This window comes from Nerophis lumbriciformis, linkage group LG33, assembly GCF_033978685.3.
Source record: "Nerophis lumbriciformis linkage group LG33, RoL_Nlum_v2.1, whole genome shotgun sequence".
Taxonomy (NCBI): Eukaryota; Metazoa; Chordata; class Actinopteri; order Syngnathiformes; family Syngnathidae; genus Nerophis; species Nerophis lumbriciformis.
The window spans coordinates 25,969,009-25,996,703 of NC_084580.2; the positions used below are offsets into that span (position 1 = coordinate 25,969,009).

The window sequence follows — 27,695 nt, forward strand, 5'->3', positions numbered from 1 at the left end:
GTCCACCATTTCCACATTTTCCAACCTATTCAAACCATTCCACCTTCAACACATTCCACCATTCTGGAAATTGAAGCTACCCTTTTTCCGAGTTAAAAAAAATTCCAGGATTTCCAGCTTTTCTGGGACATTTTTCCCACTCAAAATGAATTGGCCATTTTTTAAACTTCCACCATTTCCACATTTTTCAACCTATTCAAACCATTCCACCTTCAACACATTCCACCATTCTGGAAATTGAAGCTACCCTTTTTCCAAGTTCAAAAAAATTCCCAAAATTCCAGGTTTTCTGGGACATTTTTCCCACTCAAAATGAATTGGCCATTTTTCAAACTTGCACCATTTCCACATTTTTCAACCTATTCAAACCATTCCACCTTCAACACATTGCACCATTCTGGAAATTGAAGCTACCCTTTTTCCAAGTTCAAAAAAATTCCCAAAATTCCAGGTTTTCTGGAACATTTTTCCCACTCAAAATGAATTGGCCATTTTTCAAACTTGCACTATTTCCTCATTTTTCAACCTATTCAAACTATTCCACCTTCAACACATTCCACCATTCTGGAAATTGAAGCTACCCTTTTTCCAAGTTCAAAAAAATTCCCAAAATTCCAGGTTTTCTGGGATATTTTTCCCACTCAAAATGAATTGGCCATTTTTCAAACTTGCACTATTTCCGCATTTTTCAACCTATTCAAACTATTCCACCTTCAACACATTCCACCATTCTGGAAATTGAAGCTACCCTTTTTCCAAGTTCAAAAAAATTCCAGGATTTCCAGCTTTTCTGGGACATTTTTCCCACTCAAAATGAATTGGCCATTTTTCAAACGTCCACCATTTCCACATTTTCCAACCTATTCAAACCATTCCACATTCAACACATTCCACCATTCTGGAAATTGAAGCTACCCTATTTCCAAGTTCAAAAAAATTCTAGGATTTCCCAGAATTCCAGGTTTTCTGGGACATTTTTCCCACTTAAAATGAATTGGCCATTTTTCAAACGTCCGCCATTTCCACATTTTTCAACCTATTCAACACATTCCACCATTCTGGAAATGGAAGCTACACTTTTTTTAAAGTTCAAAAAAATGTTTAGATTTCCCAGAATTCCAGGTTTTCTTGGACATTTTTTCCCATTCAAAATGACTTGGACATTTTTTAAACGTCCACCATTTCCACATTTTCCAACCTTTTCAAAGCATTCCACCTTCAACACATTCCACAATTCTAGAAATTGAAGCTACCCTTTTTCCAAGTTAATTTTTTTTTCCGGATTTCCCAGAATTCTAGGTTTTCTGGGACATTTTTCCCACTCAAAATGAATTGGCCATTTTTCAAACGTCCACCATTTCCACATTTCCCAACCTATTCAAACCATTCCACCTTCAACACATTCCACCATTCTGGAAATTGAAGCTACCCGTTTTCCAAGTTAAAAAAAATTCCAGGATTTCTAGCTTTTCTGGGACATTTTTCCCACTCAAAATGAATTGGCCATTTTTCAAACTTCCACCATTTACACATTTTTCAACCAATTCAAACCATTCCACCTTCACCACATTCCACCATTCTGGAAATTGAAGCTACCCTTTTTCCAAGTTAAAAAAAATTCCAGGATTTCCAGCTTTTCTGGGACATTTTTCCCACTCAAAATGAATTGGCCATTTTTCAAACTTCCACCATTTACACATTTTTCAGCCTATTCAAACCATTCCACCTTCACCACATTCCACCATTCTGGAAATTGAAGCTACCCTTTTTCCAAGTTAAAAAAAATTCCAGGATTTCCAGCTTTTCTGGGACATTTTTCCCACTCAAAATGAATTGGCCATTTTTCAAACTTCCACCATTTACACATTTTTCAGCCTATTCAAACCATTCCACCTTCACCACATTCCACCATTCTGGAAATTGAAGCTACCCTTTTTCCAAGTTCAAAAAAATTCCCCAAATTCCAGGTTTTCTGGGACATTTTTCCCACTCAAAATGAATTGGCCATTTTTCAAACTTCCACCATTTCCACATTTTTCAACCTATTCAAACCATTTCACATTCAACACAATTCCACCATTCTGGAAATTGAAGCTACTCTTTTTCCAAGTTCAAAAAAATTCCCAGATTTCCCAGAATTCCAGGTTTTCTGGGACATTTTTCCCACTCAAAATGAATTGGCCATTTTTCAAACTTGCACCATTTCCACATTTTTCAACCCATTCAAACCATTCCACCTTCAACACATTCCACCATTCTGGAAATTGAAGCTACCCTTTTTCCAAGTTCAAAAAAATTCCAGGATTTCTGGCTTTTCTGGTACATTTTTCCCACTCAAAATGAATTGGCCATTTTTCAAACTTCCACCATTTACACATTTGTCAACCTATTCAAACCATTCCACCTTCAACACATTCCACCATTCTGGAAATTGAAGCTACCCTTTTTCCAAGTTCAAACAAATTCCCAGAATTCCAGGTTTTCCGGGACATTTTTCCCACTTAAAATGAATTGACCATTTTTCAAACGTCCACCATTTCCACATTTTTCAACCTAGTCAAACCATTCCACCTTCAACACATCCCACCATTCTGGAAATTGAAGCTACCTTTTTTCCAAGTTCAAAAAAATTCCAGGATTTCCCAGAATTCTAGGTTTTCTGGGACATTTTTCCCACTTAAAATGAATTGGCCATTTTTCAAACGTCCACCATTTCCACATTTTTCAACCTAGTCAAACCATTCCACCTTCAACACATCCCACCATTCTGGAAATTGAAGCTACCTTTTTTCCAAGTTCAAAAAAATTCCAGGATTTCCCAGAATTCCAGGTTTTATGGGACATTTTTCCCACTTAAAATGAATTGGCCATTTTTCAAACGGCCACCATTTCCACATTTTCCAACTTATTCAAACCATTCCACATTCAACACATTCCACCATTCTGGAAATTGAAGCTACCCTTTTTCCAAGTTCAAAAAAATTCTAGGATTTCCCAGAATTCCAGGTTTTCTGGGACATTTTTCCCACTTAAAATGAATTGGCCATTTTTCAAACGTCCACCATTTCCACATTTTTCAACCTAGTCAAACCATTCCACCTTCAACACATTCCACCATTCTGGAAATTGAAGCTACCCTTTTTCCAAGTTAAAAAAAATTCCAGGATTTCCAGCTTTTCTGGGACATTTTTCCCACTCAAAATGAATTGGCCATTTTTCAAACGTCCACCATTTCCACATTTTCCAACCTATTCAAACCATTCCACATTCAACACATTCCACCATTCTGGAAATTGAAGCTACCCTTTTTCCAAGTTAAAAAAAATTCCAGGATTTCCAGCTTTTCTGGGACATTTTTCCCACTCAAAATGAATTGGCCATTTTTCAAACGTCCACCATTTCCACATTTTCCAACCCATTCAAACCATTCCACCTTCAACACAATTCCACCATTCTGGAAATTGAAGCTACCCTTTTTCCAAGTTCAAAAAAATTCTAGGATTTCCCAGAATTCCAGGTTTTCTGGGACATTTTTCCCACTCAAAATGAATTGGCCATTTTTCAAACTTCCATTTCCACATTTTTCAACCTATTCAAACCATTTCACATTCAACACAATTCCACCATTCTGGAAATTGAAGCTACCCCTTTTCCAAGTTCAAAAAAATTCCCAGAATTCCATGTTTTCCGGGACATTTTTCCCACTTAAAATGAATTGGCCATTTTTCAAACTTCCACCATTTCCACATTTTCCAACCTATTCAAACCAATCCACATTCAACACATTCCACCATTCTGGAAATTGAAGCTACCCTTTTTCCAAGTTCAAAAAAATCCCCCAAATTCCAGGTTTTCTGGGACATTTTTCCCACTCAAAATGAATTGGCCATTTTTCAAACTTCCACCATTTACACATTTGTCAACCTATTCAAACCATTCCACCTTCACCACATTCCACCATTCTGGAAATTGAAGCTACCCTTTTTCCAAGTTCAAAAAAATTCCCCAAATTCCAGGTTTTCTGGGACATTTTTCCCACTCAAAATGAATTGGCCATTTTTCAAACTTCCACCATTTCCACATTTTTCAACCTATTCAAACCATTTCACATTCAACACAATTCCACCATTCTGGAAATTGAAGCTACCCCTTTTTCCAAGTTAAAAAAAATCCCCAGATTTTCCAGAATTCCAGGTTTACTGGGACATTTTTCCCACTCAAAATGAATTGGCCATTTTTCAAATTAGCACTATTTCTGCATTTTTCAACCTATTCAAACTATTCCACCTTCAACACATTCCACCATTCTGGAAATTGAAGCTACCCTTTTTCCAAGTTAAAAAACATTCCAGGATTTCCAGCTTTTCTGGGACATTTTTCCCACTCAAAATGAATTGACCATTTTTCAAACGTCCACCATTTCCACATTTTTCAACCTAGTCAAACCATTCCACATTCAACACATTCCACCATTCTGGAAATTGAAGCTACCCTTTTTCCAAGTTCAAAAAAATTCCCAGATTTCCCAGAATTCCAAGTTTTCTGGGACATTTTTCCCACTCAAAATGAATTGGCCATTTTTCAAACTTGCACCATTTCCACATTTTTCAACCTATTCAAACCATTCCACCTTCAACACATTCCACCATTCTGGAAATTGAAGCTACCCTTTTTCCAAGTTCAAAAAAATTCCAGGATTTCTGGCTTTTCTGGTACATTTTTCCCACTCAAAATGAATTGGCCATTTTTCAAACTTCCACCATTTACACATTTGTCAACCTATTCAAACCATTCCACCTTCAACACATTCCACCATTCTGGAAATTGAAGCTACCCTTTTTCCAAGTTCAAAAAAATTCCCAGAATTCCAGGTTTTCCGGGACATTTTTCCCACTTAAAATGAATTGACCATTTTTCAAACGTCCACCATTTCCACATTTTTCAACCTAGTCAAACCATTCCACCTTCAACACATCCCACCATTCTGGAAATTGAAGCTACCTTTTTTCCAAGTTCAAAAAAATTCCAGGATTTCCCAGAATTCTAGGTTTTCTGGGACATTTTTCCCACTTAAAATGAATTGGCCATTTTTCAAATGTCCACCATTTCCACATTTTTCAACCTAGTCAAACCATTCCACCTTCAACACATCCCACCATTCTGGAAATTGAAGCTACCTTTTTTCCAAGTTCAAAAAAATTCCAGGATTTCCCAGAATTCCAGGTTTTATGGGACATTTTTCCCACTTAAAATGAATTGGCCATTTTTCAAACGGCCACCATATCCACATTTTCCAACTTATTCAAACCATTCCACATTCAACACATTCCACCATTCTGGAAATTGAAGCTACCCTTTTTCCAAGTTCAAAAAAATTCTAGGATTTCCCAGAATTCCAGGTTTTCTGGGACATTTTTCCCACTTAAAATGAATTGGCCATTTTTCAAACGTCCACCATTTCCACATTTTTCAACCTAGTCAAACCATTCCACCTTCAACACATCCCACCATTCTGGAAATTGAAGCTACCCTTTTTCCAAGTTCAAAAAAATTCTAGGATTTCCCAGAATTCCAGGTTTTCTGGGACATTTTTCCCACTTAAAATGAATTGGCCATTTTTCAAACGTCCACCATTTCCACATTTTTCAACCTAGTCAAACCATTCCACCTTCAACACATTCCACCATTCTGGAAATTGAAGCTACCCTTTTTCCAAGTTCAAAAAAATTCCCAGAATTCCAGGTTTTCCGGGACATTTTTCCCACTTAAAATGAATTGGCCATTTTTCAAACGTCCACCATTTCCACATTTTTCCAACCTATTCAAACCATTCCACCTTCAACACATTCCACCATTCTGGAAATTGAAGCTACCCTTTTTCCAAGTAAAAAAAATTCCAGGATTTCCAGCTTTTCTGGGACATTTTTCCCACTCAAAATGAATTGGCCATTTTTCAAACTTCCACCATTTACACATTTTTCAGCCTATTCAAACCATTCCACCTTCACCACATTCCACCATTCTGGAAATTGAAGCTACCCTTTTTCCAAGTTCAAAAAAATTCCCCAAATTCCAGGTTTTCTGGGACATTTTTCCCACTCAAAATGAATTGGCCATTTTTCAAACTTCCACCATTTCCACATTTTTCAACCTATTCAAACCATTTCACATTCAACACAATTCCACCATTCTGGAAATTGAAGCTACCCCTTTTTCCAAGTTCAAAAAAATCCCCAGATTTTCCAGAATTCCAGGTTTACTGGGACATTTTTCCCACTCAAAATGAATTGGCCATTTTTCAAATTAGCACTATTTCCGCATTTTTCAACCTATTTAAACTATTCCACCTTCAACACATTCCACCATTCTGGAAATTGAAGCTACCCTTTTTCCAAGTTAAAAAAAAATTCCAGGATTTCCAGCTTTTCTGGGACATTTTTCCCACTCAAAATGAATTGGCCATTTTTCAAACTTCCACCATTTACACATTTTTTAACCTATTCAAACCATACCACATTCAACACATTCCACCATTCTGGAAATTGAAGCTACCTTTTTCCAAGTTCAAAAAAAATTCCAGGATTTCCAGCTTTTCTGGGACATTTTTCACACTGAAAATGAATTGACCATTTTTCAAACTTCCACCATTTCCACATTTTTCAACCTATTCAAACCATTCCACCTTCACCACATTCCACCATTCTGGAAATTGAAGCTACCCTTTTTCCAAGTTCAAAAAAATTCCCAAAATTACAGGTTTTCTGGCACATTTTTTCCTTTCAAAATGAATTGGCCATTTTTTAAACTTGCACCATTTCCACATTTTTCAACCTATTCAAACAATTCCACCATTCTAGAAATTGAAGCTACCCTTTTTCCAAGTTCAAAAAAATTCCCCGAATTCCAGGTTTTCTGGGACATTTTTCCCACTCAAAATGAATTGGCCATTTTTCAAACTTCCACCATTTCCACATTTTTCAACCTATTCAAACCATTTCACATTCAACACAATTCCACCATTCTGGAAATTGAAGCTACCCCTTTTTCCAAGTTCAAAAAAATCCCCAGATTTTCCAGAATTCCAGGTTTACTGGGACATATTTCCCACTCAAAATGAATTGGCCATTTTTCAAATTAGCACTATTTCCGCATTTTTCAACCTATTCAAACTATTCCACCTTCAACACATTCCACCATTCTGGAAATTGAAGCTACCCTTTTTCCAAGTTAAAAAAAATTCCAAGATTTCCAGCTTTTCTGGGACATTTTTCCCACTCAAAATGAATTGGCCATTTTTCAAACTTCCACCATTTACACATTTTTCAACCTATTCAAACCATTCCACCTTCACCACATTCCACCATTCTGGAAATTGAAGCTACCCTTTTTCCAAGTTCAAAAAAATTCCCAAAATTACAGGTTTTCTGGCACATTTTTTCCTTTCAAAATTAATTGGCCATTTTTTAAACTTCCACCATTTCCACATTTTTCAACCTATTCAAACAATTCCACCATTCTAGAAATTGAAGCTACCCTTTTTCCAAGTTCAAAAAAATTCCCAGAATTCCAGGTTTTCTCGGACATTTTTGCCACTCAAAATGAATTGGCCATTTTTCAAATGTCCACCATTTCCACATTTTTCAACCTATTCAAACCATTCCACCTTCAACACAATTCCACCATTCTGGAAGTTGAAGCTACTCTTTTTCCAAGTTGAAAAAAATTTCAGGATTTCCCAGAATTCCAGGTTTTCTGGGACATTTTTCCCCAATTAAAATGAATTGGCCATTTTTCAAACTTGCACCATTTCCACATTTTTCAACCTATTCAAACCATTCCACCTCCACCACATTCCACCATTCTGGAAATTGAAGCTACCCTTTTTCCAAGTTCAAAAAAATTCCCAGATTTTCCAGAATTCCTGGTTTTCCAAAGCCCTATTTCCACCTTTTTTTCTGGCGACTACTCCTCCCACATTTGTCAACCCACTTCAACTGTTCCACTGTCCAAAAATTTCTCTCAATCAGGACAAAAAACAAATTTGTTTTTTGAACTGGAAAAATTCCCGTTTTTTTTTCCAAATTCCAGGAATTCTCAATTCAACATGTTACTACTTCAACATTTCTCGACCGCTTTGAAAAATTCCAACGCCGACCATTTCAACTCATTCTGATCATTCAAGTTTTTTTACCATTTTCAAAAACATTCCCGATTTTCCCGAAATTCCCTAATACCATTTCTTGACCGATTTAAACAATTCCAACACCAACCAATTCAGCTCATTTAGGACATTAATGCTCCTAAAAATTTTCCAAAAAAATCCCGCTTTTCCCAAAATTTCCAGGAAGTTCCAATTGAAATGAATGGGACATTTTTCCAAGTTGCACAATTCCCACATTTTTCAAACCATTCCAACATCAACACAAATTACTTCCTTAACGTAAATGACCGCCATAACCACAACACCAGGGGGAGCTCCACTAACCACGTTAAACCCAGATTCCCATCTAGCATAGGTCTTAACTCATTCTCTTTCTATGCCACATCAATGTGAAATGCGCTCCCAACAGGTGTAAAAGAAAGGGCATCTCTATCCTCCTTCAAAACTGCAATAAAAGTTCACCTCCAGGCAACTACAACCCTAAACTAACACCCTCCCCGGATTGTTAATAATCAAATGTAAACAATCAAATGCAGATACTTTTTCTTAAGCCTTCTGATCTCTCTCTCTCTCTCTCTCTCTCTCTCTCTGATGACTGATGATAACAACCAAACCTGGTCATTATTGGCGTATTCCTTGCAAAAATTCCTTTGTAAGTCCACAGCAAATCCCTCCTTCTGTGTTGGCTTTTAGGACCCACATTGAATAACAAAGTAGACAAAAGTTGGTGAATGGTATTGCGCATCACCAGTCTTCCACACTGGTCACTCCCAAGTTCTTTTGGATGACATACAGGTAAAAGCCAGTAAATTAGAATATTTTGAAAAACTTGATTTATTTCAGTAATTGCATTCAAAAGGTGTAACTTGTACATTATATTTATTCATTGCACACAGACTGATGCATTCAAATGTTTATTTCATTTAATTTTGATGATTTGAAGTGGCAACAAATGAAAATGCAAAATTCCGTGTGTCACAAAATTAGAATATTACTTAAGGCTAATACAAAAAAGGGATTTTTAGAAATGTTGGCCAACTGAAAAGTATGAAAAGGAAAAATATGAGCATGTACAATACTCAATACTTGGTTGGAGCTCCTTTTGCCTCAATTACTGCGTTAATGCGGCGTGGCATGGAGTCGATGAGTTTCTGGCACTGCTCAGGTGTTATGAGAGCCCAGGTTGCTCTGATAGTGGCCTTCGACTCTTCTGCGTTTTTGGGTCTGGCATTCTGCATCTTCCTTTTCACAATACCCCACAGATTTTCTATGGGGCTAAGGTCAGGGGAGTTGGCGGGCCAATTTAGAACAGAAATACCATGGTCCGTAAACCAGGCACGGGTAGATTTTGCGCTGTGTGCAGGCGCCAAGTCCTGTTGGAACTTGAAATCTCCATCTCCATAGAGCAGGTCAGCAGCAGGAAGCATGAAGTGCTCTAAAACTTGCTGGTAGACGGCTGCGTTGACCCTGGATCTCAGGAAACAGAGTGGACCGACACCAGCAGATGACATGGCACCCCAAACCATCACTGATGGTGGAAACTTTACACTAGACTTCAGGCAACGTGGATCCTGTGCCTCTCCTGTCTTCCTCCAGACTCTGGGACCTCGATTTCCAAAGGAAATGCAAAATTTGCATGGTTGGGTGATGGTTTGGGGTGCCATGTCATCTGCTGGTGTCGGTCCACTCTGTTTCCTGAGATCCAGGGTCAACGCAGCCGTCTACCAGCAAGTTTTAGAGCACTTCATGCTTCCTGCTGCTGACCTGCTCTATGGAGATGGAGATTTCAAGTTCCAACAGGACTTGGCGCCTGCACACAGCGCAAAATCTACCCGTGCCTGGTTTACGGACCATGGTATTTCTGTTCTAAGTTGGCCCGCCAACTCCCCTGACCTTAGCCCCATAGAAAATCTGTGGGGTATTGTGAAAAGGAAGATGCAGAATGCCAGACCCAAAAACGCAGAAGAGTTGAAGGCCACTATCAGAGCAACCTGGGCTCTCATAACACCTGAGCAGTGCCAGAAACTCATGGACTCCATGCCACGCCGCATTAACGCAGTAATTGAGGCAAAAGGAGCTCCAACCAAGTATTGAGTATTGTACATGCTCATATTTTTCATTTTCATACTTTTCAGTTGGCCAACATTTCTAAAAATCCCTTTTTTGTATTAGCCTTAAGTAATATTCTAATTTTGTGACACACGGAATTTTGGATTTTCATTTGTTGCCACTTCAAATCATCAAAATTAAATGAAATAAACATTTGAATGCATCAGTCTGTGTGCAATGAATAAATATAATGTACAAGTTACACCTTTTGAATGCAATTACTGAAAGAAATCAAGTTTTTCCAAAATATTCTAATTTACTGGCTTTTACCTGTATATGTTGAGTAAAAAGGACCACCGAGACAGAATTGTGCTTGGCCAAGATTTACTAAAGCTTTAGGAGACCAGCCCTTACAACGCAACCATAGCATCGCCAAGAGAGATCAAAACTCAAACAAAAAGAGTCAGCTTATGTAGAGCGAAAACAGCCTCTCCCGTTCAAAAAGAAGCGCAGCTGTTTCTTCAAAACAGATAAGGAACTGGCCAAAACAGACAAACAGGAGCCCTTAAGACAAAACAAAGAGTTTAGTAGCGGACATAAGATAAAAGCAAGGAGGTCACGAGAAGACTGCTTCAAACATGACTATGGATTGAATCTCATTCTCACAATGGCTAGAAAAGAAACACTCTTTAGGTTTCCAGCGTGTTTTTATTTCCCCGCCATTCATGGACTGTGGCATATTTGGAGCGAAAAGGTTGGCAAACGGAGGCGTTTGTGGAGAGAAAGAACAACGATGTGGTGTCTTCCAGGTCCAGGGGCTGTCAGACGAGCTGGCCAAGCAGCTGTGGATGGTCCTGCAGCGAGCCATGGTGACGGTGCGCCGTGACCCCACCATGCTGGTGTCGGTGGTCCGCATCATCGAGCGCGAGGAGAAGATTGACCGGCGCATGGTGGACCGTAAGAAACAGACGGGCTTCATCCCGCCTGGACGACCCAAAAGATGGAAGGACAGAATGTTTGAGGTCAGAAGAATGAACTTTTACTCTGACAGTATTCATCCCTGCAGTAGTTATCCTCGTGCTCTACATCAGGGCTGTCCAATTTGATGCCCGCATATAATGTTTTAATGTCCTAAAAATACTATTCAACCAAAAAACATGACATTTGGAATACAAGAGCAAACTCTAATAACTAGGGCTGCAGCTAACGATTATTTTTCTATCGATTAATCTATAGATTATTTTTTTCGATTAATCGGTTAATCTATAGATTATTTTTTTTCGATTAATCTATAGATTATTTTTCCTTTTACCGATTATTTTTTTTATTTAAAATGAAGAGGAAAAAATAAATGTAGGCCAGTTTTTTCAAAAGGCATGGCTTTTATTTACAAAAAAAAAAAGTATGGCCACTCAGTCAACATTGACAACAACATGACAAAATATTCTGTAACAATGTAAACATTTAAAACTTTTAACATTTAACAAAATTAAAAGTAGCTTATTTGCTTTTTAATGTGCAAATATAAAAGTAAACATCCAGTGCAAATCTTAATATTCTGGAATAGTATAAGCATTTAAAAAGTAAAAGTATTGCTTATTTTGCTTTAAAATGTGCAAAAATAAAGATAAACATCCAATACAAAAAAGTGCAAAACGGAAATATTCTGTAACAAGTGTAAACATTTCAACAAAAGTAAAAGTATTGCTTATTTGCTCAAATGTGCAAAAATAAAGCTAAACATCCAATACAAAAAAGTGTACAGTGTAAACATTTCAACAAAAGTAAAAATATTGCTTATTTTGCTTAATTACACAACAATGATAGTATGATTAAAGTGAAAGTTAATTGTTGGTTTGTACATAGTATATGTAACTGTTAATGTTGTAAAAGGTATTTGCACAACTAATTAACGTTAGCGTTTGTGACACGTCTTGTGCCGTGGGGTTCTTTCAGGACCGACAGACTGAACGCCAGACGGCTTTGCCAGGTTTACAATCTTTTCATTTTACACAAAGTCTTTTCTCTTCCAACTCTTTTCTCTTTCTTTCCTCGCTTTTCAGCTCCTCTTGCTCGCTCGCTCGTCGTCCCCCTGTCTCTTGCGGCGTCGCTCCCGGCGCGCCCCGCCTCGCCGCTCGCTCGCCGCCGCCGCCTCTCCACAGCGTTAAAGAGGAGCGCGTCTTTTTAAACACTGAACAGGCACGCCAAACGCGCCTCTCAGAGCAAACGGTGCTTTAGTTTATGAATTTACAACGCAGATGCAAATGACACATTCATGTTTTTGTGTAATGATGACAACGTATACGCACGCGGACGATTGACTTGTTGATGGTGATGTCAAGAACGCTGTCGGGGGTTTTCTTTTCAAATGTTCCTTCATAGCCGTTGTGCTGCTATGATAGGCCATTTCCGCTCGACACAGTGTGCATACAACAACATTATTAGGCCGTTTATTGAAATACTCCCACACTTTTGGCGTGCTTTTTTCCCCTCGCTCGCATCGTCTGCTTTGCGCTCCGCCATGACAGTAGTTTGACGTAAATATGCGACGCGCCGACGCACAAAAACGGCGTCGACGTATTTACGTAACCGATGACGTTGACTACGTCGACGCGTGGTTTCAGCCTTACTAATAACACAAAGCTGCCATGCAGGCTGCTTTCTATGACAAAAGGCAGAAAACAAACCAAAGAAATACTTTAAAAATATTTTTCCACGGACGGACAATCGAAAAAAGTTTTGGGTCCCTAAGAGTTTTACTGTGATTTTTTTTTTTTTTTTTTTTTAACTGTCATTGCTTAAAAAATAACGATTCATCAAAGTCAATGTTGTTATGAATTATTGATCTTTTCAAGGCTTCAATTGCGTGACATGAAAAATTCCACTTATTCCACATATTTTGTGGGTTTGCCATATAAAAAACGAAGTTTTCTATAATACAAAGGACAAACAAAAAACTGGGGGGGAAAAATGATAAAAACGTATAGATAGATCTGAGGTTCATCTAAAGATTTAAGCATTGAAAGTAAAAAAAATGAATAGTAATAAATAATATTTATACTACACTATCAGTAGTATTATTACAGTATTTATACTACACTATCAGTAGTATTATTACAGTATTTATACAAAACTAACAGTAGTATTATTACAGTATTTATACTACACTATCAGTAGTATTATTACAGTATTTATACAAAACTAACAGTAGTATTATTACAGTATTTATACTACACTATCAGTAGTATTATTACAGTATTTATACAAAACTAACAGTAGTATTATTACAGTATTTATACTTCACTATGGGTAGTATTATTACAGTATTTATACTACACTATCAGTAGTATTATTACAGTATTTATACTACACTATCAGTAGTATTATTACAGTATTTATACTACACTATCAGTAGTATTATTACAGTATTTATACTACACTATCAGTAGTATTAATACAGTATTTATGCTACACTATGGGTAGTATTATTACAGTATTTAAACTACACTATGGTGTAATAGTATTATTACAGTATTTATACTACACCATGGGTAGTAGTACTATTACAGTATTTATACTACACCATGGGTAGTAGTACTATTACAGTATTTATACTACACCATGGGTAGTAGTACTATTACAGTATTTATACTACACCATGGGTAGTAGTACTATTACAGTATTTATACTACACCATGGGTAGTAGTACTATTACAGTATTTATACTACACTATGGATAGTAGTACTATTACAGTATTTATACTACACTATCAGTATTATTGCAGTATTTATACAACACTACCAGTATTTATACTACACTATCAGTAGTATTATTACAGTATTTATACTACACTATCAGTAGTATTATTACAGTATTTATACTACACTATCAATATTATTACAGTATTTATACTACACTATCTGTAGTATTATTACATTATTTATACAACACTATCAGTATTATTGCAGTATTTATACTACACTATCAGTAGTATTATTACAGTATTTATACTACACTGTTAGTAGTATTATTACAGTATTTATACTACACTATCAGTAATATTATTACAGTATTTATACAAAACTATCAGTAGTATTATTACAGTATTTATACAAAACTATCCGTAGTATTATTACAGTATTTATACTACACTATCAGTAGTATTATTACAGTATTTATACTACACTATCCATAGTATTATTACAGTATTTATACTACACTATCAGTAGTATTATTACAGTATTTATACTACACTATCAGTATTATTATTACAGTATTTATACTACACTATCCATAGTATTATTACAGTATTTATACTACACTATGGGTAGTATTATTACAGTATTTATACTACCCTATGGGTAGTATTATTACAGTATTTATACTACACTATCAGTAGTATTATTACAGTATTTATACTACACTATGGGTAGTAGTATTATTACAGTATTTATACTACACTATCAGTAGTATTATTACAGTATTTATACTACACTATCAGTAGTATTATTACAGTATGTATACTACACTATCAGTGTTTATACTGCACTATCAGTAGTATTATTACAGTATTTATATTACACTATGGATAGTAGTACTATTACAATACTTATACTACACTATCAGTATTATTATTACAGTATTTATACTACATTATCAGTAGTATTATTACAGTATCCATACTACACTATCAGTAGTATTATTACAGTATTTATACTACACTATCAGTATTATTACAGTATTTATACTACACTGTCTGTATTATTATTACATTATTTATACAACACTATCAGTATTATTACAGTATTTATACTACACTATCTGTAGTATTATTACAGCATGTATACTACATTATCCATTATATTGTTAGTGTTTATACTACACTATCAGTAGTATTATTACAGTATGTATACTACACTATCTGTAGTATTATTACAGCATGTATACTACATTATCCATTATATTGTTACAGTGTTTATACTACACTATCAGTAGTATTATTACAGTATGTATACAACACCATGTGTAGTAGTATTATTACAGTATGTATACAACACCATGGGTAGTAGTACTATTACAGTATTTATACTACACCATGTGTAGTAGTATTATTACAGTATGTATACAACACCATGGGTAGTAGTACTATTACAGTATTTATAGCTAGAGGACTCACCTGAAGTTGTTTGGGTCCAGTCCAGTCCTCAGGTGTTGTTGTCCTGCAGGTGTTGGAGGGGACCGTCAGCACACGCATCGAGGGCAGCCAGGCCGTGACCAGAGAAGCAGACAAAATGTGGCTGGTTCGTCTTCTGGAGCTCACCAGGAAATATGTTCTAGATGACCTCATCGTGGTCAAGAACCTCATGGTGCAGTGCTTCCCCCCACATTATGACACCTACAACAGGTAATACACACATTATTACACCTGCAACATCAATACATTATAACACCTGCAACATCAATACATTATAACACCTCCAACAGGTAATAAGCAGGTGTCATGGATGTGTGTTTCAGGTTCTTCAGCCTGTACCACAACGCAGTGTCCAGTCGGGTCAAAGAGCTGGTCTTTGAGGACTTGGAGGCCAATGAGATCGTGTCACTATTGACCTGGGTCCTCAACACCTATAAAAGGTAGGTCCAAACACATGTTTATATATACAGGTGTGCTGCAGGTAAGTTGTACAGGATGCACCTCAGCTCACTTTTGAGACAAAAATGTTCAAAACAAGTCATATATATTTCATTTTATTATATTTATTCAATACTTAAATCCCTAGTCAAACTTCTTATTACTTTTCTTTTTTTTATGCTTTATGCTCATTTTGGCAAGACCCTGTTTTTTGTATGGCAAAAAACTAAATATGCAATATTTTCCCCCCCAAAAGTTGTCAAATAGGAACATTTGATGCACAGTAAGTGGAGACATGAATATGTCAATAATTCATAACAATATTAATTTTTATATTTGAAATGATTCAAACAAATAAATACAAAAAACTAATAACAATAATAATAAAAAAAGAAACACTATTATTGCAAATAGATACAATAAAAAAAACTAATAATAATTAAAAAAATATATATTTGCTAAAAAATACAATTCTCAAATTAAAAATACAACATTTAAAAATAAATACAAAATTTTTTATTAATAAATACAATTATATTGAATAATTCAAAATTATATTTGCAATAATACAGTATATTTGCTAGTACATACAATTGTCACATTGAAAATGAAAGAATATTTTTTAATGTCAAAAACACTAAATATGTAAAAAATATAAGTCATAAAAATGTTAAAAACAAGTCATATATATATTTAATTTTATTCTATTTATTCAATACTTAAATCCCTGGATTAACTTCATATTACTTTTTTTTTTCTATGTTTTATGCTCATTTTGTCAAAACGCTGTTTTTTATGGCAAAAACTAAATATGCAATATCCCCCCCCCCCCAAAAGTTGTCAAATAGGAACATTTGATGCAAAGTCATCGGAGACATAAATAGGTCAATAATTAATAACAATATTAATTTTGATTCATTATTATTTTTTAAATAATTAAAACAAATAAATACAAAAAAAAAAAAACAATAATAATTTAAAAAAAAGAAACACTATATTTGCAAATTGATTCAATTGAAAAAACTAATAACAGTAATTAAAAATAATATATTTGCTAAAAAATACAATTCTCAAATTAGAAAATACAACATTTAAAAAGAAATACAGAATAATGTATTTGCCAATAAATACAATTATATTGAATAATTCAAAAATATATTTGCAATAATACAGTATATTTGCTAGTACATACAATTGTCACATTGAAAATGAAAGAATATTTTTTTATGTCAAAAACACTAAATATGTAAAAAATATAAGTCATAAAAATGTTAAAAACAAGTCATATATATATATTTAATTTTATTCTATGTATTCAATACTTAAATCCCTAATTAACTTCTTATTACTTTTTTTTTCTATGTTTTATGCTCATTTTGTCAAAACCCTGTTTTTTATGGCAAAAACTAAATATGCAATCTTTTCCTCCCCCCAAAAGTTGTCAAATAGGAACATTTGATGTGAAGTCATCGGAGACATAAATAGGTCAATAATTAATAACAATATTAATTTTGATTCATTATTATTTTTTAAATAATTAAAACAAATAAATACAAAAAAAAAAAAACAATAATAATTTAAAAAAAAGAAACACTATATTTGCAAATTGATTCAATTGAAAAAACTAATAACAGTAATTAAAAATAATATATTTGCTAAAAAATACAATTCTCAAATTAGAAAATACAACATTTAAAAAGAAATACAAAATAATGTATTTGCCAATAAATACAATTATATTGAATAATTCAAAAATATATTTGCAATAATACAGTATATTTGCTAGTACATACAATTGTCACATTGAAAATGAAAGAATATTTTTTTATGTCAAAAACACTAAATATGTAAAAAATATAAGTCATAAAAATGTTAAAAACAAGTCATATATATATATTTAATTTTATTCTATGTATTCAATACTTAAATCCCTAATTAACTTCTTATTACTTTTTTTTTCTATGTTTTATGCTCATTTTGTCAAAACCCTGTTTTTTATGGCAAAAACTAAATATGCAATCTTTTCCTCCCCCCAAAAGTTGTCAAATAGGAACATTTGATGTGAAGTCATCGGAGACATAAATAGGTCAATAATTAATAACAATATTAATTTTGATTCATTATTATTTTTTAAATGATTAAAACAATAAAATACAAAAAACTAATAACAATAATAAAAATTAAAAAAAAGAAACACTATATTTACCAATAGATACAATTGAAATAAAGAATAACAATAATTAAAAATAATATATTTGCTTAAAAAATAAAATTCTCAAATTAAAAAGTACAAAATTCAAAAAGAAATACAAAAAAAATTATATACCAATAAATACAATTATGTTGAACAATAAAAATAATTCTAAATATATATTTGTAATAATACAGTATATTTGTTAGTACATACAATTGTCACATTGAAAATGAAAGAATATTTTTTTATGTCAAAAACACTAAATATGTAAAAAAAAATATTTCCCGGAAGGTTCTCAAGTCATAAAAATGTTATATATATATATATATATATAATTGTATTCTATGTATTCAATACTTAAATCCCTAGATTAACTTCGTATTACTTTTTTTTTCTATGTTTTATGCTCATTTTGTCAAAACGCTGTTTTTTATGGCAAAAACTAAATATGCAATATTCCCCCCCCCCCCCCCCCCCCCCCCCCCCCCCCCCCCCAAAAAAAAAAGTTGTCAAATAGGAACATTTGATGCAAAGTCATCGGAGACATAAATAGGTCAATAATTAATAACAATATTAATTTTGATTCATTATTATTTTTTAAATAATTAAAACAAATAAATACAAAAAACTAATAACAATAATAATTTAAAAAAAGAAACACTATATTTGCAAATAGATACAATTGAAAAAACTAATACCAATAATTGAAAATAATATATTTGCTAAAAAATACAATTCTCAAATTAAACAGTACAAAATTCAAAAAGAAATACAAAAAATGTATTTGCCAATAAATACAATTATATTGAATAATTCAAAAATATATTTGCAATAATACAGTATATTTGCTAGTACATACAATTGTCACATTGAAAATGAAAGAATATTTTTCTTATGTCAAAAACACTAAATATGTAAAAAATATAAGTCATAAAAATGTTAAAAACAAATCATATATATATATTTAATTGTATTTTATTTATTCAATACTTAAATCCCTAGATTAACTTCTTATTACTTTTCTTTTTCTATGTTTTATGCTCATTTTGTCAAAACCCTGTTTTTTATGGCAAAAACTAAATATGCAATATTTCCCCCCCCCCCCAAAAGTTGTCAAAAAGGAACATTTGATGCAAAGTCATCGGAGACATAAATAGGTCAATAATTAATAACAATATTAATTTTGATTCATTATTATTTTTTAAATGATTAAAACAAATAAATACAAAAAACTAATAACAATAATAAAAAATTTAAAAAAAGAAACACTATATTTGCCAATAGATACAATTGAAAATACGAAGAACAATAATTACAAATAATATATTTGCTAAAAAATACAATTCTCAAATTAAACAGTACAAAATTCAAAAAGAAATACAAAAAATGTATTTGCCAATAAATACAATTATATTGAATAATTCAAAAATATATTTGTAATAATACAGTATATTTGTTAGTACATACAATTGTCACATTGAAAATGAAAGAATATTTTTTTATGTCAAAAACACTAAATATGTAAAAAATATAAGTCATAAAAATGTTAAAAACAAGTCATATATGTATTTAATTGTATTCTATGTATTCAATACTTAAATCCCTAGATTAACTTCTTATTACTTTTATTTTTCTATGTTTTATGCTCATTTTGTCAAAACCCTGTTTTTTATGGCAAAAACTAAATATGCAAAAGTTGTCAAATAGGAACATTTGATGCAAAGTTATCGGAGACATAAATAGGTCAATAATGAATAACAATATTAATTTTGATTCATTATTATTTTTTAAATGATTAAAACAAATAAATACAAAAAACAAATAACAATAATAACATTTAAAAAAAAGAAACACTATATTTGCCAATAGATACAATTGAAAATACGAAGAACAATAATTACAAATAATATATTTGCTAAAAAGTACAATTCTCAAATTAAAAAGTACAAAATTCAAAAATAAATACAAAAAAAATTATATACCAATAAATACAATTATGTTGAACAATAAAAATAATTCTAAATATATATTTGTAATAATACAGTATATTTGTTAGTACATACAATTGTCACATTGAAAATGAAAGAATATTTTTTTATGTCAAAAACACTAAATATGTAAAAAAAAATATTTCCCGGAAGGTTCTCAAGTCATGAAAATGTTAAAAACAAGTCATATATATATATATATATATATATATATATATATATATATATATATATATATATATTTAATTGTATTCTATGTATTCAATACTTAAATCCCTAGATTAACTTCATATTACTTTTTTTTTTTCTATGTTTTTTGCTCATTTTGTCAAAACCCTGTTTTTTATGGCAAAAACTAAATATGCAATCTTTTCCTCCCCCCAAAAGTTGTCAAATAGGAACATTTGATGCAAAGTCATCGGAGACATAAATAGGTCAATAATTAATAACAATATTAATTTTGATTCATTATTATTTTTTAAATGATTCAAACAAATAAATACAAAAAACTAATAACAATAATAAAAATTAAAAAAAAGAAACACTATATTTGCCAATAGATACAATTGAAAATACAAAGAACAATAATTACAAATAATATATTTGCTTAAAAAATAAAATTCTCAAATTAAAAAGTACAAAATTCAAAAAGAAATACAAAAAAAATTATATACCAATAAATACAATTATGTTGAATAATAAAAATAATTCTAAAATATATTTGCAATAATACAGTATATTTGTTATTACATACAAATGTCACATTGAAAATGAAAGAATAGTTTTTTATGTCAAAAACACAAAATATGTAAAAAAAAAAATATATTTCCCGGAAGGTTCTCAATTCATAAAAATGTTAAAAACAAGTCATATATATATTTAATTTTATTTTATTTATTCAATACTTAAATCCCTAGTCAAACTTCTTATTACTTTTCTTTTTCTATGTTTTATGCTCATTTTGTCAAAACCCTGTTTTTTATGGCAAAAACTAAATATGCAATCTTTTCCTCCCCCCAAAAGTTGTCAAAAAGGAACATTTGATGTGAAGTCATCGGAGACATAAATAGGTCAATAATTAATAACAATATTAATTTTGATTCATTATTATTTCTAAAATGATCAAAACAAATAAATACAAAAAACCAATAACAATAATAATAAAAAAAAAAAAAGAAACACTATATTTGCAAATACCGTATTTTCCGCACTATAAGGCGCACCTAAAAACCACAATTTTTCTCAAAAGCTGACAGTGCGCCTTATAACCCGGTGCGCTTTATTACGATTCATTTTCATAAAGTTTCGGTCTCGCAACTTCGGTAAACAGCCGCCATCTTTTTTCCCGGTAGAACAGGAAGCGCTTCTTCTTCTACGCAAGCAACCGCCAAGGAAAGCACCCGCCCCCATAGAACAGGAAGCGCTTCACCCGCCCCCGGAAGAAGAAGAAAAAACGCGCGGATATCACCGTACGTTTCATTTCCTGTTTACATCTGTAAAGACCACAAAATGGCTCCTACTACGCGACAAGGATCCGGTTCATAAAAAGACGCAATCTCTCCATCCGCACACGGATTACTACCGTATTTCACAGCAACTGATATTCCTGTGAACTGCACTGTGGAACGGGAGCACGTACGGTGAATATTCGCACCACAGGGAATGAGAAGTCATCCTTCACTGTGGTTCTAGCTTGCCATGCTAATGGCCAGAAACTTCCACCCATGGTGATATTCAAAAGGAAGACCTTGCCAAAAGAGACCTTTCCAGCCGGCGTCATCATAAAAGCTAACTCGAAGGGATGGATGGATGAAGAAAAGATGAGCGAGTGGTTAAGGGAAGTTTACGCGAAGAGGCCGGGTGGCTTTTTTCACACAGCTCCGAAGGCGAACACACCTTCACTAAGACGGGCAGATAGCGCCGGTCGACATACGCCAACATCTGCCGGTGGATCGTAAATGCCTGGGCACATATTTCGGTCACAACTGTGGTCCGAGCTTTCCGGAAGGCAGGATTCACAGAACTGCTGCACAACAACAGCGACACTGAATCCGATGACTTCGACGAGGCGGAGCCGGCCATTTTTGGATCCCACGCTTGCGCAACTTTTCAATTCGGACACCGAAGACGAAGAATTCGAAGGATTTACGAATGAAGAATAACTTCAGAAGGTGAGCGCTATGTTTATTTTGTGTGTTGTGACATTAACGTTCGAGCAACATTATGTTGCTATTGCTCTACACCATTTTGAATTTTACTATGTTTGTGATTGCACATTTGCGTACATTTTGGGACAGAGTTGTTAGAACGCTGGTTTTCAATATATTATTAAAGTTTGACTGAACTATCTGACTGTTTTTTTTGACATTCACTTTAGCGCAGCGTTTTTTTGACATTCACTTTAGCGCAGCGTAGGCGCGGCTTATAGTCCGGGGCGGCTTATTGGTGGACAAAATTATGACATATGTAATTCATAGAAGGTGCGGCTAATAATCCGGTGCGCCTTATAGTGCGGAAAATACGGTAGATACAATTGAAAAAACTAATAACAATAATTAAAAATAATATATTTGCTAAAAAATACAATTCTCAAATTAAAAAATACAACATTTAAAAAGAAATACAAAATAATGTATTTGCCAATAAATACAATTATATTGAATAATTCAAAAATATATTTGCAATAATACAGTATATTTGCTAGTACATACAATTGTCACATTGAAAATGAAAGAATATTTTTTTATGTCAAAACCACTAAATATGTAAAAAATATAAGTCATAAAAATGTTAAAAACAAGTCATATATATATATATTTAGTTTTATTCTATTTATTCAATACTTAAATCCCGAGATTAACTTTTTATTACTTTTCTTTTTCTATGTTTTATGCCAATTTTGTCAAAAAAAAAGCACAAAATATGCAATCTTTTCCCCCCAAAAGTTGTCAGTTAGGAACATTTGATGCGAAGTCATCGGAGACATCAATGGGTCAATAATAATAACATTGCCATTGCTTCTTCCTGCGTGTGTGTGTTGGCCAGTGTGGAGATGATGGGCCACCCGGAGCTGGCTTTGGAGAGCAGCGAGCAGCTGGGGTCGCTGCTCCCTCAGGACGTGGTTGACGACCTCCTCAGCAAATACGTGCAGACTTTCACGGTAGGCGCCATCGCTGTCTTTGCAACACGCTATACATGTTACACGCTCTCTGGCCGTGCGTCCCCAGTCCAACATCACCGGCTGGCTGAGAAAAGCCCTGGAAACGGACAAGAAGGACTGGCAGAAAGACACGGAGCCTGAAGCCGACCAGGACGGGTACTACCAGACCACACTGCCCGCCATCGTCTTCCAGGTACATGCTCACACACCTGCACTTCTTGATACTCACTCACCACGCATCATCAGATGTTCGAACAGAACCTGCAAGTGGCGGCGCAGATCGACGGGGACTTCAAGGAGCAGGTCCTCAAGCTGTGCCTGAAACAGATGAACTCCTTCCTGGTCAGGTAAAAGTCTCCGTGGTCCTCATCCGCCCCCCCCTGCTGGGACTCACCTGGTCGCTGCCACGCCAGGTACCGAGAGGAGGCGGTGCTCTACAAGGAGGAACACCTGAGAGATCGACAGCTGCCTCAGTGCTACGTGCAGTACATGATCGCCATCATAAACAACTGCCAGACATTCAAGTAGGCTGCATGCTGACCACCACAAACACCTCTTTGACCACCACAATCACACTCTCCTTTAAGTCCACTTTGGGTGCATGAACGCAGCATAAAACCTGTTAGCTTTTGTGTACAACACTTTTAAAACTGCTCACAGGTCAGTTATGCATTAAATACAATTCTCAAAAAAAGTCATTTAAATAGAAATACGAAACAATATATTTGCCTTTAATACAATTGGGAAAAAACAAATTCAAAGATAAATAGGAGATAATATATTTGTCATAATTACAATTCTCTAAATATGAAATTAAAATAATTCAAAAATAAATATGAAATAATATACATGCTAATAAATACAATGAAAAAAACCTAATAACATATGTAAAACAAATGTAAAATAATATATATGCTAATAAATACAATAAAAAAACTAAGAACCATAACTAAAATAAGTATCAAATAATATATATGCTAATAAGTACCGTATTTTCCGCACTATTAGCCGCACCTAAAAACCACAAATTTACTCAAAAGCTGACAGTGCGGCTTATAACCCGGTGCGCTTTATATATGGATTAATATTAAGATTCATTTTCATAAAGTTTAGGTCTCGCAACTACGGTAAACAGCCACCATCTTTTTTCCCCGTAGAAGAGGAAGCGCTTCTTCTTCTACTGTAAGCAACCACCCGCCCCCGTAGAAGAAGAAGAAGCGCGCGGATATTACGTTTCATTTCCTTTGTGTGTTTACATCTGTAAAGACCACAAAATGGCTCCTACTAAGCGACAGGTTTCCGGTTCATGAAAAGACGCAATCTCTCCATCCGCACACGGACTACTATTTCACAGCAACTGCCTAAAGACTTTCAAGAAAAGCTGGCTACTTTCCGTGCATATTGTAAAAACAAGATAGCTGAAAAAAAGATCCGGCCAGAGAACATTATCAACATGGACGAGGTTCCACTGACTTTTGATATTCCTGTGAACCGCACTGTGGATACAACGGGAGCACGTACGGTGAATATTCGCACCACAGGGAATGAGAAGTCATCCTTCACTGTGGTTCTAGCTTGCCATGCTAATGGCCAGAAACTTCCACCCATGGTGATATTCAAAAGGAAGACCTTGCCAAAAGAGACCTTTCCAGCCGGCGTCATCATAAAAGCTAACTCGAAGGGATGGATGAAGAAAAGATGAGCGAGTGGTTAAGGTAAGTTTACGCGAAGAGGCCGGGTGGCTTTTTTCACGCAGCTCCGTCCATGTTGATATACGACTCCATGCGCGCCCACATCACGCTGGTTTTTAATATATTATTAAAGTTTGACTGACCTATCTGACTGTTTTTTTGACATTCCCTTTAGCGCAGTTAGATGCGGCTTATAACACGGGGCGGCTTATAGGTGGACAAAGTTTTGAAATATGCCGTTCATTGAAGGCGCGGCTTATAACCCAGGGCGCCTTATGGTGCGGAAAATACGGTACAATTAAAAAAACTAAATAATAACTAAAATAAGTATAAGATAATATATATGTTAATAAATACAATAAAAAAAACTAATAACCATAACTAAAATAAGTATAAAATAATATACATGCTAATAAATACAATTTAAAAAAAAAAAATACTAACTAAAATAATATATATGCTAATAAATACAATAAAAAAAACTAATAACCATAACTAAAATAAGTATAAAATAATATATATGCTAATAAATACAATTTTTAAAAAAAACAACTAATACTAACTAAAATAATATATATGCTAATAAATACAATAAAAAAACTAATAACTAAAACTAGTATAAAATAATATATTTGCTACTAAATACAATTATCCAACTAAAAAAAATGTATAATTAAAAGCAAATATGAAATAGCACATTTGTCAGTAAATACAATAAATTCAAAGATAAATAAGAAATAAGTAATGTGTCATAATTACGGTTCTCAAATTATCAAATGAAAATAAATCGAAGATCAATATGAAATAATATATATGCTAATAATTACAATGAAAAAACCTAATAACCATATGTAAAACAAGTATAAAATAATATGTATATGCTAATAAATACAATTAAAAAAACTAATAACCATAACTAAAATAATATACGTATATGCTAATAAGTACAATTTAAAAAAACTAAATACTAACTAAAATAAGTATAAAATAATATATATGCTAATAAATACAATAAAAAAACTAATAACCATAACTAAAATAAGTATAAAATAATATATATGCTAATAAATAAAACATTTTAAAAAACTAATACTAACTAAAATAATATATATGCTAATAAATACAATAAAAAAACTAATAACCAAAACTAGTATAAAATAATATATTTGCTACTAAATACAATTATCCAACTAAAAAAATGTATAATTAAAAGCAAATATGAAATAGCACATTTGTCAGTACATACAATAAACTAATATTACTATTTGATCTGTTTTAATGGCTAAGCTTTTATTGTTTTGAATTGCAGCACTTTTAAAAATGCATTTCAATGAAAAGTGCATAGAGAATAAAATCTATTTTTATTATTTCTGGCGGGCATTGTGACGTCCTACTCTGTTCAGCGGTCCTTGAACACACCGTCCCGTATTCCTCTAGTATAGAAGGCTCACTCACTGTAGGTTCAATGTACGCAATGAAATATCTCAGTTGTAATGTGCTGATATATAACGTTACATTGGGGTGTGTCCTTTCTTAATGGGGAAATACGTTAATGCCTCTTGTTTTCATGACAGCATTTTTGATCAATAAGCATAGTCTGTCATGTGTTGTCTCAGAGAGTCCATCAACAGTCTGAAGAGGAAGTACTCTCAGGTGTGCCAGGCCACGGACAGTGACGCCGCCATCGAGAGGACCCTCAACGAGGTGGCCAAGGAGGGATGTCAGTTCCTCCTGGACGAAGTCTTCCTGGACCTCGAGGTAGCTCACTTTTGGCACGCCTCTTTCTCTAACCAACACAGAAATGAGACTATTTTCATGAAGAATATCACAACAACAGTACTAACAGAAAACCAAGACTAAAAGGTGAAAATATGCTTAGCGGCCACAACTAAAGAGGAGACATGTGACCAAGGTATGTGTGTGGGAAGAGGCGGGGCCTAGTGGTGTCCTGGGCAGGTGCCCTGCTTCCTGCCTGCAGATGTGACACAAAGTGAAAGGCATGTTTGGTGCCATCATTGTGGCTTGTGCAGTCCTTTGATACACTCGTGATTTAGGGCTATATAAGTAAACATTGATTGATTGATTGATGTCCACGCTGTCACCTGGTTAGCATCACCTGAGCGAGCTGCTGACCAGGAAGTGGCTGACTGGCTCGCATGCTGTGGACACCATCTGTGTGACGGTGGAGGACTACTTTAACGACTTCAACAAGGTCAAGAAGCCCTTCAACCAGGTAGGGAAGACCTCTTTGGACATATGTAGTCTTGTGTTCCGTGTGTGTGTTGTCTTTTTGACAAAAATATGCAATATTTTCCCCAAAAAATATTACAACGTGTCTTAAATATGTCAATAATAATAATTAATACATGATTTATTTTTGAGAAATGATAGTTTTTCGTTTTTTTAAAGGTCTTACTAAAATCCCCCAAAAAGTGTTAAAAATAACTCATACATGTATTTAGTTTTACTTTGAACACTTAAAACTGCAAATGAACTTCAGATCTATCAGTCAATTGTAATTATTTTTTTTAATTATATATACATTTTTGTATGGCAAAAACACGAAATATGCAATATTTTCCCCCCCAAAAAATGTCAAAGTGTAATATTTGATATGAAGTATTTGGAGTTTTAAATATGTCAATAATTCATAACAACACACACAATACAATACATTATTTTTTTTTTGAGAAATTAAAGTATTTATTTGTTCGGTTTTTTTTTTGGTTTTTTTTAAGGTCCCACTAAAAAAAGTGTTAAAAATAACTCATACATTCATTTATTTTTACTTTTAACACTTTTTTTAAATGTGTTTGTGT

The 27,695-nt window shown here is 33.6% G+C and overlaps 1 protein-coding gene across 2 annotated transcripts in view; it reads left to right on the top strand.

Moving 5' to 3' along the window:
- The window catches only part of exoc3 (exocyst complex component 3), a 91,373-nt gene that overhangs the window by 32,966 nt on the left and 30,712 nt on the right, over window positions 1-27,695 (top strand). For both annotated transcript variants that reach the window (XM_061928756.2, XM_072912116.1), the window contains exons 5-13: window positions 11,020-11,232; window positions 15,437-15,615; window positions 15,729-15,845; window positions 23,071-23,185; window positions 23,253-23,378; window positions 23,432-23,532; window positions 23,599-23,709; window positions 26,493-26,634; window positions 26,987-27,109. In XM_061928756.2, the coding sequence (XP_061784740.1) occupies window positions 11,020-11,232; window positions 15,437-15,615; window positions 15,729-15,845; window positions 23,071-23,185; window positions 23,253-23,378; window positions 23,432-23,532; window positions 23,599-23,709; window positions 26,493-26,634; window positions 26,987-27,109 (1,227 nt within the window). The remainder of the gene's footprint in view (window positions 1-11,019; window positions 11,233-15,436; window positions 15,616-15,728; window positions 15,846-23,070; window positions 23,186-23,252; window positions 23,379-23,431; window positions 23,533-23,598; window positions 23,710-26,492; window positions 26,635-26,986; window positions 27,110-27,695) is intronic.